This window comes from Eleutherodactylus coqui, chromosome 4, assembly GCF_035609145.1.
Source record: "Eleutherodactylus coqui strain aEleCoq1 chromosome 4, aEleCoq1.hap1, whole genome shotgun sequence".
Classification (NCBI taxonomy): Eukaryota; Metazoa; Chordata; class Amphibia; order Anura; family Eleutherodactylidae; genus Eleutherodactylus; species Eleutherodactylus coqui.
In genome coordinates this window covers 181,211,586-181,227,704 of record NC_089840.1, presented here as the reverse complement: position 1 = coordinate 181,227,704, position 16,119 = coordinate 181,211,586, and the positions used below count along the sequence as shown (strand labels likewise).

The 16,119-nt window shown below is 46.0% G+C and overlaps 1 protein-coding gene across 1 annotated transcript in view; it reads right to left on the bottom strand.

The window, feature by feature from the left end:
* The window catches only part of CDHR1 (cadherin related family member 1), a 115,903-nt gene that overhangs the window by 70,786 nt on the left and 28,998 nt on the right, over nt 1–16,119 (bottom strand). Inside the window, exons 4-6 of the mRNA XM_066598732.1 lie at nt 14,341–14,391; nt 13,807–13,896; nt 12,829–12,915 (exon numbers count right to left, since the gene is read on the bottom strand). Of these exons, the coding sequence (XP_066454829.1) occupies nt 12,829–12,915; nt 13,807–13,896; nt 14,341–14,391 (228 nt within the window). The remainder of the gene's footprint in view (nt 1–12,828; nt 12,916–13,806; nt 13,897–14,340; nt 14,392–16,119) is intronic.

Below are 16,119 nucleotides of genomic sequence, written 5' to 3'. Positions count from 1 at the left end.
CGCCTCTGCAGAGCATTGCACCCTCCATTGATACTGCAGGGAAAGAATTGTGTAGGCAGGGCCACAACACAGTTATTATTCATTGAATATACGCAGTGCTGCCTTTTGGTGGAAAAAAACTGAAAATAATTGTATTTGTCCTGCCTCTGTCCGTCCTAAGGGCGGTGGACACGTGTCGGCTGCGTGTGCAACGTTTAAAAATCAGACGCACCCAGCTACGGTTTACTCCTGGCTTCGCCATTTGCTTTCCTTAATTGGGAAAAAAAATACCTGCTCTGCCAGAGTTAATAACTCTGCTACCCTCACGTTCTGTGACACATTAGCAGGGACACAGCACAGTTATTAAACTTCTCATGTTCATTGAATATACGCAGTGCTGCCTTTTGGTGGAAAAAAACTGAAAATAATTCTATTTGTCCTGCCTCTGTCCGTCCTAAAGGCGGTGGACACGTGTCGGCTGCGTGTGCAACGTTTAAAAATCAGACGCACCCAGCTACGTTTTACTCCTGGCTTCGCCATTTGCTTTCCTTAATTGGGAAAAAAAATACCTGCTCTGCCAGAGTTAATAACTCTGCTACCCTCACGTTCTGTGACACATTAGCAGGGACACAGCACAGTTATTAAACTTAGATTATTCATTCACTAGAGGCAGTGGGGCCTTTCGTTTTCAAAAAAGGGAAAAAATTATATTTGGCTGCAGTCTTGCGCCAATTTATTTCCTGCCTGTGAAATCAAATCACTGGTAATACAGCATGCTGAGGGGTAGGGGTAGGCCTAGAGGACGTGGACGCGGCCGAGGACGCGGAGGGCCAAGTCAGGGTGTGGGCACAGGCCGAGCTCCTGATCCAGGTGTGTCGCAGCCGACTGCTGCGCGATTAGGAGAGAGGCACGTTTCTGGCGTCCCCACATTCATCGCCCAATTAATGGGTCCACGCGGGAGACGGTTATTAGAAAATGAGCAGTGTGAGCAGGTCCTGTCCTGGATGGCAGAAAGTGCTTCGAGCAACCTATCGTCAACACGCAGTTCTGCGCCGTCCACTGCTGCAAATCCGAATCCTCTGTCTGCTGCTCCTCCTTCCTCCCAGCCTCCTCACTCCACTACAATGACACCTGCTCAGGAGCGGGAACACTCCCAGGAACTGTTCTCGGGCCCCTGCTTAGATTGGGCAGGAGTGGTTCCTCTCCCACCAGAGGAGTTTATCGTCACTGATGCCCAACCATTCGAAAGTTCCGGGGGTCCGGAGGAAGAGGCTGGGGACTTCCGCCAACTGTCTCAACAACTTTCTGTGGGTGAGGAGGACGATGACGATCAGACACAGTTGTCTTGCAGTGAGGTAGTAGTAAGGGCAGTAAGTCCGAGGGAGCAGCGCACAGAGGATTCGGAGGAAGAGCAGCAGGACGATGAGGTGACTGACCCCACCAGGTGTGCAACGCTTACTCAGGAGGACAGGTCTTCAGAGGGGGAGTCAAGGGCATCAGCAGGGCAGGTTGCAAGAGGCAGTGCGGTGGCCAGGGGTAGAGGCAGGGCCAGACCGAATAATCCACCAACTGTTTCCCAAAGCGCCCCCTCGCGCCATGCCACCCTGCAGAGGCCGAGGTGCTCTAAGGTCTGGCAGTTTTTCACAGAGACGCCTGACGACCGACGAACAGTGGTGTGCAACCTTTGTCGCGCAAAGCTCAGCCGGGGAGCCAACACCAACAGCCTCACCACCACCACCATGCGCAGACATATGATGGCCAAGCACCCCACAAGGTGGGACGAAGGCCGTTCAGCGCCTCCGGTTTGCACCCCTGCCTCTCCCCCTGTGCCCCAACCTGCCACTGAGATGCAACCCCCCTCTCAGGACACAGGCACTACCGCCTCATGGCCTGCACCCACACCCTCATCTCCGCTGTCCTCGGCCCCATCCAGCAGTGTAGTTCAGCGCACCGTCCAGCCGTCGCTTGCGCAACTGTTGGAGCGCAAGCGCAAGTACGCCGCCACGCACCCGCACGCTCAAACGTTAACCGTCCGCATAGCAAAATTCATCAGCCTTGAGATGCTGCCGTATAGGGTTGTGGAAACGGAGTCCTTCAAAAGTATCATGGAGGCGGCGGCCCCGCGCTACTCAGTTCCCAGTCGCCACTACTTTTCCCGATGTGCCGTCCCAGCCCTGCACGACCACGTCTCCCGCAACATTGTACGCGCCCTCACCAACGCGGTTACTGCCACGGTCCACTTAACAACGGACACGTGGACAAGCACAGGCGGGCAGGGCCACTACATCTCCCTGACGGCACATTGGGTGAATTTAGTGGAGGCTGGGACAGAGTCAGAGCCCGGGACCGCTCACGTCCTACCCACCCCCAGAATTGCGGGCCCCAGCTCGGTGGTGGTATCTGCGGAGGTGTATGCTTCCTCCACTAAAGCACCCTCCTCCTCCTCCTCCTCCTCTGTCTCGCAATCAAGATGTGTTAGCAGCAGCATGTCGCCAGCAGTCGGTGTCGCGCGGTGTGGCAGCACAGCGGTGGGCAAGCGTCAGCAGGCCGTGCTGAAACTACTCAGCTTAGGCGATAAGAGGCACACGGCCCACGAACTGCTGCAGGGTCTGACACAGCAGACCGACCGCTGGCTTGCGCCGCTGAGCCTCCAACCGGGCATGGTCGTGTGTGACAACGGCCGTAACCTGGTGGCGGCTCTGCAGCTCGGCAGCCTCACGCACGTGCCATGCCTGGCCCACGTCTTTAATTTGGTGGTTCAGCGCTTTCTGAAAAGCTACCCACGCTTGTCAGACCTGCTCGTAAAGGCGCGCCGGCTCTGCGCACATTTCCGCAAGTCCCACACGGACGCTGCCACCCTGCGCACCCTGCAACATCACTTTAAGCTGCCAGTGCACCGACTGCTGTGCGACGTGCCCACACGGTGGAACTCTACGCTCCACATGTTGGCCAGGCTCTATGAACAACGTAGAGCTATAGTCGAATACCAACTCCAACATGGGCGGCGCAGTGGGAGTCAGCCTCCTCAATTCCTTTCAGAAGAGTGGGCCTGGTTGGCAGACATCTGCCATGTCCTTGGTAATTTTGAGGAGTCTACCCAGGTGGTGAGCGGCGATGCTACAATCATTAGCGTCACCATTCCTCTGCTATGCATCTTGAGAAATTCCCTGCAAACCATAAAGGCAGCTGCTTTGCGCTCGGAAACGGGGGCGGGGGAAGACAGTATGCCGCTGGATAGTCAGGGCACCCTCCTGTCTATTTCTCAGCGCGTACAGGAGGAGGAGGAGGAGCATGAGGAGGATGAGGAGGAGGGGGAAGAGACAGCTTGGCCCGCTGCTGACGGTACACCGGCTGATTGCCTGTCATCCTTTCAGCGTGTATGGCCTGAGGAGGAGGAGGAGGAGGATCCTGAAAGTGATCTTCCTAGTAAAGACAGCCATGTGTTGCGTACTGGTACCCTGGCACACATGGCTGACTTCATGTTAGGATGCCTTTCTCGTGACCCTCGCGTTGCACGCATTCTGGCCACAACGGATTACTGGGTGTACACACTGCTCGGCCCACGCTATAAGGAGAACCTGCCCACTCTCATTCCCAAAGAGGAAAGGGGTTCGAGAGTGTTGCTATACCACAGGACCCTTGCGGACAAGCTGATGGTAAAATTCCCAGCCGACAGCGCTAGTGGCAGAAGGCGCAGTACCGAGGGCAAGGTAGCAGGGGAGGTGCGGAGATCGAGCAGCATGTACATCCCAGGCAGTGCAACAGTCTTTAAGGGCCTGGCCAGCTTTATGGCTCCCCACCAAGACTGTGTCACCGCTCCCCAGTCAAGGCTGAGTCGGCGGGAGCACTGTAAAAGGATGGTGAGGGAGTACGTAGCCGATCGCACGACCATCCTCGGTGACGCCTCTGCCCCCTACAACTACTGGGTGTCGAAGCTGGACACGTGGCCTGAACTAGCGCTGTATGCCCTGGAGGTGCTTGCTTGTCCTGCGGCTAGCGTCTTGTCGGAGAGGGTGTTTAGTGCGGCTGGGGGAATCATCACAGATAAGCGTAACCGCTTGTCAACCGACAGTGCCGACAGGCTAACACTCATCAAGATGAACAAAGGCTGGATTTCCCCAGACTTCTGTTCTCCACCAGCGGACAGCAGCGATACGTAAGCAATACGTAGGCTGCACCCGCGGATGGAAGCTACGTTCTCTCTCACCATCCAAAACGGGGACATTTCTGCTTCATCAATCTGTGTCTAATATTCCTCCTCCTCCTCCTGCTCCTCCTCCTGAAACCTCACGTAATCACGCTGAACGGGCAATTTTTCTTAGGGCCACAAGGCTCACTCAAATAATTTTTCTGAACAATTTTTATAAGTTTCAATGCTCTTAAAAGCGTTGGAACTTTAACTTGAACCAATTTTTCGTTACACTGGGCTGCCTCCAGGCCTAGTTACCACTTAAGCCACATTAACCAAAGCGATTCACCTGCCATCTTGGTTGGGCATGGCCAATTTTTACTGAGGTACATTAGTACTGTTGGTACACCAATTTTTTGGGGCCCTCACCTACAGTGTAATCATAGCAATTTGTATGTTCTTCGCCTGCACTCATGGTACAGAAAGGTGTGTGGGGTTGGCCTACACTTTAGCTACATAAATGTAACTTGGGCCTTGGCTATACTAAGGCTACTGAAATGGAACTAAGACTGCGCTCCCACTATACTGCTGCTTCAGAATTGTTACTGGGGCCTGTCTTGAGTGCTACTATTGCTGACATGGAACGAAGACTGCGCTCCCGCTATACTGCTGCTTCGGAATTGTTACTGGGGCCTGTCTTGAGTGCTACTATTGCTGACATGGAACGAAGACTGCGCTCCCGCTATACTGCTGCTTCGGAATTGTTACTGGGGCCTGTCTTGAGTGCTACTATTGCTGACATGGAACGAAGACTGCGCTCCTCCTATAATGCTGCTACTGATATGTTAGTGGGGCCTGTCCTAATGCTACGGCTGAAATGTTACGAATTCTGGGCTCTGCCTATACCGCTGCTAATGGTATGTCTCTGGGGTGTGGAAACAGAGGCTTCCCAAAGACATGATGGCGGCGAGGCCATTTCCCACCAACGCGGTTACTGTTAAGGTGCATATAACCACGGGCACGTGGAGAGGACACCTAGTGCCTCAAAAACATCCCCCTCCTCCTCCAACAGGGAAAACATTCTTGGCAAATGCCTTTGCATTGGTTCGTCTGGTGGCAGTCCAAGAATTTCACCTTTACCGACACAACAAGAGAGCCCCCACACCACCCCCCCGCCACGGCCCACTTAATCCTGGCCGCATTCCGAAAACCAACAAAATACAACCGTGCTACTAGGTCCGCAGTCACCACCACATTACCACCAACGCGGTTACTGTTAAGGTGCATATAACCACGGACACGTGGAGAGGATACGTAGTGCCTCAAAAACATCCCCCTCCTCCTCCAACAGGGAAAACATTCTTGGCAAATGCCTTTGCATTGGTTCGTCTGGTGGCAGTCCAAGAATTTCACCTTTACCGACACAACAAGAGAGCCCCCACACCACCCCCCCGCCACGGCCCACTTAATCCTGGCCGCATTCCGAAAACCAACAAAATACAACCGTGCTACTAGGTCCGCAGTCACCACCACATTACCACCAACGCGGTTACTGTTAAGGTGCATATTACCAGTCTGACTGGGGCATGCAGACACCTTGACAGAATGAATAGTGTGTGGCACATAGGTTCCCCATTGCTATGCCCACGTGTGCAGCTCCTGATGGCGGTGGCACAGGATTCTATTTCTCATTGCTTCTGTACAGCATTGTGGGCTATCGCCCCGCCCCTTTTAAAGAGGGTCGCTGCCTAGCCGTGCCAACCCTCTGCAGTGTGTGCCTGCGGTTCCTCCTCATGGCAGACGCACTTCTAAATAGACATGAGTGTGGCGTGGCATGAGGGCAGCTGAAGGCTGCGCAGGGACACTTTGGTGTGCACTGTGGGGGGGAGGGTGGGCGGTTGGGCAGCATGTAACCCAGGAGAAGTGGCAGCGGAGTGTCATCCAGGCAGTGATTGTGCTTTGTTGTAGCTAGTGTGGTGCTTAGCAAAGGTATGCCATGCTAATGAGGGCTTTTCAGAAGTAAAAGTTGTTGGGAGGGGGGGGGGCCCACTCTTGCCGGTATTGTGGCTTAATAGTGGGACCTGTGAACTTGAGATGCAGCCCAACATGTAGCCCCTCGCCTGCCCTATCCGTTTCTGTGTCATTCCCATCACTTTCTTGAATTGCCCAGATTTTCACACATGAAAACCTTAGCGAGCATCGGCGAAATACAAAAATGCTCGGGTCGCCCATTGACTTCAATGGGGTTCGTTATTCGAAACGAACCCTCGAACATCGCGGGAAGTTCGTTTCGAATAACGAACACCCGAACATTTTGGTGTTCGCTCATCTCTAGCTATGACCAATCAGAGGCAGCGCTCAGCTGTCATTCAATTAATGGCTGTAAGTCATAGCTGGCAAACAATGAGGCTGCATGGGGGAGGGACACAGACACACAGGCAGACAGAGACACAGAGAGAGAGAGGGAGACACACACATGGCAGACAGAGGCACAGAGAAAGAGAGAGAAACATACACACACAGAAAGACAGAGAGAGAGAGACAAACACATGGCAGACAGAGAGAGAGAGAGTACACATGGCAGACAGAGACAGAGAGAAAGAGACAGAGAAAGACCCACAGAAAGACACACAGAGAAAGAGACATATGGAGAAAGAGACACACACGGCACACAGAGACATAGAGAGAGAGACAGAGAGAGAGAGCACACATGGCAGACAGAGAAACACACATGGCAGACAGAGACAGAGAGAGAGACATAGAGAGGCACAGAGAGAGACAGATAGAGAGAGACACACACACATGCAGAAAGACGCACAGAGAGAGACAGAGAGGGAGATACACACATGGCAGACATAGAGAGAGACACAGAGAGATAGACACACACATGACAGGCAAAGAGAGACAGAGAGAGAGCGACACACAGCAGGCAGAGAGAGACACAGAGAGAGAGAGACATACACGGCAGACAGAGAGAGAGATACAGAAAGATACAGACAAACATGGCAGACAGAAACAGACACAGAGAGACAGAGATACACTGCAGACAGAGGGAGACGCAGAGAAAGAGAGAGACAGACAGCACAGAAAGAGAGAGAGACAGAGAAAGAGAGACACACGGCAGACAGAGACACAGAGAGAGACACACAGACACACAGCAGACACAGAGAGAGACACACATGGCAGACAGAGAGAGAGACACACACACACAGACACGCAGCAGACAGAGAGACACACATGGCAGACAGAGAGAGAGACACACACACACAGACACGCAGCAGACAGAGAGACACACATGACAGACACAGAAAGAGAGACACACACATGGCAGAGAGAGAGACACAGACACACACGCAGACACAAAGAGAGAGACACAGACACACACGCAGACACAGAGAGAAACACAGAGACACATGGCAGACAGAGAGAGAGAGAGAGACACATGAGAGACAAAGAGAGAGACACCCACGGCAGACACAGAGAGAGACAGAGAGAGAGGAACATAGAGAGAGAGACACAGGGAGAGAGATAGATATAGAGAGAGAAACAGAGAGAAAGAGACAGACAGAGAGAAAGACAGAGAGAGAAAGAGACAGAAAGATAGAGAGAGACAAAAGATATTACAGCAGGATACACCAAATATACTGGAGGCTCCACAGTAACATGTACTATACTAAGTGGTGTAACATACCGACATGTAATATACACTAATTGACTGTGTTCATGTACCCAAAACATGGAAGATCAAGCCGTGGACTGCGGACTGTGAACTGTTCAAACCGAATCCTGGTCTCAACAATTCTTAAAACATTTACAACCATTTTTCCAAGCTTGTTATGTTTACGTAACGAACATCGGGTCAGTCTAGTAATAATAAAAACGTCAACTTCTCCTGCAAAAAATAGGCCCTCAAGCAGCTCTGTAGTCTGAAGAATAAAAATGTCATGGCTCTCTATTTATGGTAAAGATTTTATTAGGTGTGGTTTCTTTGCTGGTCAACCTATCAGCAGGTAGGGAGGCTTTATATTGACACTAGAGATGAGCGAGTATACTCGCTAAGGCTAACTACTCGAGCGAGTACTGCCTTAGTCGAGTATCTGCCCGCTCGTCTCTAAAAATTCGGCTGCTGGCGGCGGGGGAGAGCGGGGAGGAACGGAGGGGAGATCCCTCTCTCCCTCTCACCCCCCTGCTCACTCCCGCAACTCACCTATCAACCGCGCCGGCAGCCGAATCTTTAGGGACGAGCTGGCAGATACTCGACTAAGGCACTACTCGCTTGAGTAGTTAGCCTTAGCGAGTATACTCGCTCATCTCTAATTCACACCCCTCCCTTAGCTTGTTGCTGTTTATTGCAGTTCAGTTGGAGTAGTTTATAAGTCCTCCTGCAGTTAGCTGTGCATCTTTCAGTTAAATTGGAGTTTATTTCCCTCACTCTTGGTTATTCATACTGTGGTTTGATCATCTCTCTGCTCCCTGTTATGGTCAGGTAGTAGGCAGGTTCGCACTTATCACAGCGGTCAATCTGCTTGCAGGTAAAGACCTTTCCCAGTTGGGTGCAGGGTCAGTTTTCCCTCTTATTTTTTCTTTGCTGAATACTGCAGCATTGCATGTCCTATTTGTCCAGTATTGACACAGTCTTGTGTCTGTCCTGGATGAGGTGTGCATTGCGCCCCGGGTCAAATGTGACATCTAGTTTCCAAAATGGAGTCACTTTGTGGGTTTCAAATGTACTGATACCTCAGGGGCTGCAAAATCTGCATTCTAAAAGACAAATAGCGCTCCTTCCCTTCTGAACCCTGCCATGTGCCCAAACAGCAGTTTATGTCCATATATGTAGCATTTCTGAAAACTGCAGAATCTGGGTAATAAATTTTGAATTTTGTTCCTCTCTAACTCCTACTCTGTTAAAGTAAAATGGATTTAGATTGAAAATTTGCAAAAATATTGAACTGTTTTAATTTCTTATGCACTTTTCTTTAATTCCTATGAAACATCTAAAGAATTAAAACACTTTGAATATTTTGAGGGGTTGAATTTTTTAAAATGGGGTGATTTATGGTGGTTTTCTGATAGAGAGGCTCTTAAAATCCATGTCAGAACTGAACTGGTCATTAAAACAAAATCAGCTTTTGAAATTTGCTAGTAAATGGGAAAAATTACTGCTAAACTTATACGGTGGTGTTTGACTATCTGTCTGAAAAACGGAAGACTAAAAGTTAGAAAATTGTGAATTTCTAAATTTTCTGTACATTTTTTTAATTAATAAGGATGAAGTTTACTGATAAAAATTTACCACTAACATAAACTACAATATGTCACAAAAAACTATCTTAGAATTGTGTTAAGTAACAGAATTCAAGAGTTAAAACCACATAAAGTGACAGATGTTCGATTTGAAAAATAAGGCTTGTTCCTTAAGGCCAAATTAAGCCATGTCCTTAAAGACTCTGTCAACTACTTTTAGTCCTATGAGCTGAGCTTATGGGCTGAAAGTAGGTGACAGAGTCTCTTTAAGTGGTTAATAGTAGTGATGAGCGATTAGTGGAATAATTGGTTTGTATTATTATCAGACCAATTTCCCGAAAATCATCATGAATTGGAACAGTCAATTCCGACATCCATTAAAGTCAATAGTAGCAAAAATCAGATTCGTTAATTTGTCCTCCAAGGGTCACAATGTTGGAGGCCACAATGATAGAAATGCAATATTCCCCACACTAAAGCATAGATGAGTTGTCTGCTTTGCTGCTATATACGTTGACTGCAGAAGAAATATACCCAATCCCAATGTATAAACTACATTTCATAGAGGTATATAAACATTATGCAGCTTCTTTCTCTGCTGCTATGCAAGCTTTCACACCACCAGCAATATATCCTTTGTAGAATATCTGGACCTAACAACAGAGCACGTGTTGTACAGGAATATAAATGTAATGAAGCTTCTGACTGACTCGCTATTAATTCTCTAAATTCCCGGTGTCATACAAACATGAAAATTGGCAAGACCATTCTTTAGGTCCTAAATAGGAAAAGTAAAGGGGTCAGAACTTGATTATTCTATGTTAAGTGCAAATGTATAGGCACCCCTATGTAATGTACCTAATCTAATTCTCTAACTGTCCGATGTCGTACCAATATGAAATTTGGCACGACCATTCTTCAGTTACTAAATAGGAAAAGTAAAGGGGTCACAACTCAATTATTCAATGCTATTTGCAAAACTAAGTGCACCCCTATGTAATGCAACTTCCCAGTGTTGTACAAGCGTGAAATTTGGCACGAACATTCTTTAGGTCCGAAATAGGAAAAGTAAAGGGGTCACAACTCGATTATTGAATGCTAATTGCAAAAGTAAGTGCACCCCTATGTAATGTAACTTTCGGGTGTCGTGCAGGCGTGAAATTTGGCACAAGCATTCTTTAGGTCCTAAATAAGGAGAGTGGGAGAGTTAGCACATTCTGCAGAGGGACATCGGTACATGCAGCCTGAGGAGCATCTAACGCTCCTTTCTGTGTATACATATCTTATTCCTCGTTTCCTCTAAAGTAACCACGGCTTCGTAAAATTTTCCGTGCGAACAACAGGTAAACACCTGTACCAAATTAACTTGGGCAAAGCCGGGTATATCAGCTAGTGTTACATATGGCTACATCATGTGATGCAGGTGTCCAATGAAACTGCTGGATATGCAAGATGGAGGACACATTTGATGACATTAGTAATGCACTCTGGCTCCTGATTGGCTGAACACTGACCCCTACAGAAGGCATTATGGGAAATTCAAATTTTCTTTGCTTTTGCAAAATCTTGGTTCGGACTTAACCAATTTAATTTCACAAAAATCGGAATGACTTTATTGCCCAGCTGATCAAAACAAGCAACATTAGTTAATAGCAACTTTGCTTAATCACCTAATATATTGATAGTGCAGTACTAGTTCTGAACCTGTGGCCGAGTGTGGGGATGGTAAGGGAGGTAGTATTAAGGCTTGTTCATACTAGCATTAGTAATTTCCGTTCCTCTGTTCCGTTTCTGGAATAAATGTTTCTTTTTTCCCTATTGATTTTAATTAGTTTTTTTTTTTAAATGTCAGAAATGTTTTTGTTTGCTTCTGTTTTGTTTAATTTCTGTTTGTAAAATGGAACAAATAGTGCAGATTGCGGTACTATTTGTAGTTTTAAAAACAAAAATAAAACACAACAGAAGCAAATGGGAACACTTCTGTTTTTTTTTTTTTTTAAACCCCCTGAAATAATTGAGGAAAAAGTCATAAATGTTTCATCCTATTTTACTTCCATTTCTCTGTTCCAAAGATAGAACAGAGGAAAGGAAATCACTAACGCTAGTGTGTCTTACTTTGTGTGTGCGCAGGAGACAAATAAACAGGCTTTTATTTCTTTGTGGAGGGCAGATAAGAGGCACTATTCATGAGGACATAAAAGGGGAATTAAGGGGCCATTATTTGTGAGGGCATAAAAAAAGGCACTATTACCTTGTGAAGCACTTAGGCAGTATTATCTTCTGCGAGGCACAAGAGGGCATTATTTCTTTGTTGGGGACTAAAATGGGCACTGTCACCTTATGGGAAGGCACAGTGAAGACAGCGTTACTTTATTTGAGTCATAGAGGGTACAATGATAACTTGTGGGGGCACAGCAAAGGCACCTGAGCACTATTAACTTTAAGGAGGTACAAAGGAAGCACTATTACTTTGTGGAAGACACAAATGGCACAATATAACTGTGGCACACCAAGGGGGCAGTATCACCTTGGGGGCCCAAAGAGAGATTATCTCTGTGCAGGATCACCAAAAAGGGCACTATAACTGTAAGGCATAAAGATACACTATTATTTTGTGTTGGGCAGAATGGGGAAAACTTTACAGTGCGGGGGCATCATTACTTTCTGGGGCACAAACAGGGGTACTAGTACTGTGTATGGGGCATTGAGAGGGCTGATGGTAGCAGAAGGATTAGGAAAGTATGCAGAGACAAGTGGTAGCTAAAAAAGTTGTCCTGGCTCAGGCAAAGAAAATTAAAGCAGGCGTCAATCAGAGGAAACATCACTTGTGATCACTGGAGGTAACTGCACTAAACAGCTCAAAGACAGGAAGATAGGAAAACACACTAACACATACTTGGACAGGCTTACACAACTGGTGGAACCAAGTTGCTTAGATGTCCTTCTTAGGAGAAGCAAGCCTAAAATAGCAGGGCTAACAGATGATAGGCTGGGGAAATATTTGCAGAGTGTGCCCTTCAAGTAGGCGGTTAGTAGCACATGCATGCCCTATGGGCAAAGACCAGGAAACATGTACAGAAGCAGAGCAGTGTTTGCCACGGGATTAGGGGTGGTGACCTTCCACGGCAGTAGTGGCAGCATGTGATTGTTGGCACACACCGTGACATAAAAATGCCTACAAAATAGATCCTCAAAAAAAATCTGAGAAATGTATTAGATTACACCATTTACAAAAAGGCCACTAATGCATGATTGGATTTGTATTTGTTAAGTACTTAATAAAAAAAAACTAATTTGTTATCCTAACTGAGGCATTATAGTTCTTCACATAAAAACACATTTTTGGGGGATGAAAACGTACAGATTATTAGGTAGTCTGCAAGAAATTATGAGATTTAGTTTTTTTTGCAGATAGTAACTAATGATATCCTGCATACACTCTACTGCTATTTATATTAAGAGACAAAGTAATGTACCTGTACTAAATATGTAATACTTCCACCAGACCCTGTGTCTCTGTCTATTGCCTCCACCTGCAGAATGCTGCTTCCAGAAGGTGTATCCTAGAAAACACAAAAACATTACACACAATGTAATCAGTGCAGGGACAAAAAACCCAATGAGACCTTCACACAGGACAGAATATTCCGCAACAGAATTGAGTATTACACAGTCTTAGAATTGCATACAAAAAACTGCACGGCTATCTTGGATTTTGATATGCAATTGCTGTCAGGATTCTGCTATTTTAATACGCACCAAAATCCTCAAGTTAGTAGTTGGAGAATATTCCATCCACTGTGAAAGATCCCTATGAATGCTCTTGTTGATTTGAGCTACTTTTAGCGTGTGTTTACATGTTGCTGAATGTTCGCAGTGCACATTCTGCAGCAAATTCTACAGCATTTCCAAATCCAAATTAGAGTCAAAATCCAGACCATTGGTGCAGATTTTGACTTGAAATCAGCTGTGTACCCGCAGGTTATTTCAGAACAATGCCCATTTCGGACTTTATTGGCTGCCAGGACTTCCTTCACCTGGCACCCAGCGACCTGTGCTGAGCCCAGGGCTGATGGTCACATCTGCATCACCTGACCAGCAGGACTGTGCTCAGTATAAGCCACCAGGTACTGAGTGAAGGTAGCCTGGGTATACAGCTGATGTTGAGTCAAAATCCACACCAATAATTGGATGCAACCATTGGATGCAAAAAAGCTGTGGAATTTGCTAAGGAGTTTCTGCTGCTGACATTCCATAGCATCTCCGCTACATGTAAACATACTCTTAATCCCCCACCCCTTCCCCTGCCTCCTCACTAATGACTTATAGAAAATACCACTGTAGACAGGGGCAATGATTTCTTTATAAATATGGTGCCCTCAGAATGATAACACCTGATTAATAGGCCCTAGATCCATTCTACCAAGAAAACTGTGGTTAATGTTTAACCATACCTCAGCCACCCTCACAATATATGGTGTATTCAGGAACTCTGGGCTCTCATCATTGGCGTCGGTTACCAGAACTCGTACTCTCTCAGATACCTGCAATGAGTTCAGAAAAATTAAGTATAACATAATATTTTATCTTTTCTATTAATTTTAATACTGAAGTATTAATTGAAGAGGATCTACAGGTGTAAATAGGTTGTCTGGTTACCGACAACCCCGCGTCAATAGGGCCCCTGTAACTATACTTACCCCTCCGCTGCTGGGATCCAGGGCTGCTGCCCCGTTCTGGTCTTGGTTCTTGTTTTGGTGCTTGTTGTCACAGGAAATCAGGTGACCACTGCAGCCAATGAGAGAGAGCTATTTCCGATTGCGACTGCTGTGGCCGGGTGTCAGCTGTCGAAGACAGCCAACGGTCACTGAGTATGGAGCTGACTCAGCTCCCAAGCCAGCTCCATAAATCCCTGCACCCATCCACTGTACATGTATGGAGAATGTCTACAAGGGGTTAAAGGAGGAACTTTTAAGTTTTACACTTACCTTATTTATTCCATCTGATATGCTGACAATGGCGTCAATCTCATCTTGTTTCTGTATGCCATAAAAGAAAAATAATAATAATGGAAAGTAAAGGGAATAGATTCTTCTTTTATTTAACAGCCAATAACATTAAAACCTACACAAAGTAAAAATGAAGTCGTTTTAAGCAGATTTGTAATTATGCAGAAGGAATTGTGTATTATGTAGGTAAGAAGATGAAACAACCACCTTCACATTCTAACAATGGAATAAATAATACATTTACCTAAATTGCAGGGTGGCGCAGAATCTATTTTGTTTACTCAGAAAAAAAGTCCTTTATGAAAGCCCCACCCACCCTTCAACATCACAACAGAAAATACTCTACATGTTGCTTCACAATAACACATGTAAGGTTTGTGTACTGAAGTAACTATGGAAATAGAGTAGTCTTCATTAAATATGTCGCTCCATTTGGTGTCTGCAGGGTGCTAAATAGATGTGTGGTTGCAGACTGCAAACAAACCCTGAGTAATCTCATCCCGCAGTCGTATGGGCTGTGCACACTAGGATTTCAGAATCCATGAATTGCATACATTTTCATACAAAACAAAAAAAGTGTAAAACCACATGCTTCACGTACTCATAGACTAGAATGAGTCAAACATAGTTCAAACATGCATACTTTAGACTAAGTTTGACCTCCTATACATTTGAAAACACAAATAGAAACCAAAATTAGGCTTATCAATGCTCTAGAAGCTCCCGCTTCAATAAAATCTTATGAAAGGATTCTCAGAATAAACTCACCTGGTGTCTCAGAAGGATTATGATAGAGCCCTCTGGTACACCTAGCTGCTGGAACAGCTTTGTCTATAGGTACATATATGGGAATACCCTCCTTAAATGGTATCCCTGATATACCATTTGAATGATGCCTGATAAAGGGTGAATCGTTTTACCTCCAATACACATTGTCAGTGCAACACTAAGGCCATAATACTCTAGTAGGATTTATGTCGGTATTGTTCTTTGGTAATAAAACAATTGTGAGGTTTCACCAAGAAGAAAACCTGGAACCTGCTGATTACTTCTGAGAGTTTCCTGGATCCAAAGTGGAAGAAATAGGTGGGAGAACCTACTTATTCTCTCCTTTCAAGTAAGTGGGAACTAATTTACCATCAATATCTCTTTGGCGATATTGGCTTCTCCTGAGCACCATCTGTGTTTTTATACATATATGAACCCTTTGTTTTGTGGGATGGAAAAGTGTAGTATACTACACTTTTTTGAACAACGAAAAAAAAATTTATGGAAATGTATACTTTATAAAAAATATTACAGTCGGTGGAAAATGTACATGAGAATCCTAATCTGAACAGCCCCATACTCCCTTCTACTACTGAATGTATAATTCGAAAAAAGTTAGAACACCATTGTAAAATGTAAATAAATGTTAAGAAAAAAGAATGCAATGATTTTAAATCTCATGAAACCATATTTTATTTCAAATACAACATATTAGAAGGGCAAAAGGGAGACATTTTTCCATTTCATTTTAAAAAAATAACTCAATTAGAAATTGATGGCAGCAACACATCTCACAAAAGTTGGGCTGGGCCATGTCTACCATTGCGCAGCGTTCCCTCTTCTTACAACAAGCTGTAAATGTCTGGGAAGTGAGGATAGCAATTGATGGAGTTTTGGGAGAGGAACGTTCTCCTGTTCTTATCTGATGTAGGATTCTAGTCGCTCCACAGTCCTGCGTTTTCTTTGTTGGTTTTTTTTCATTTCATAATG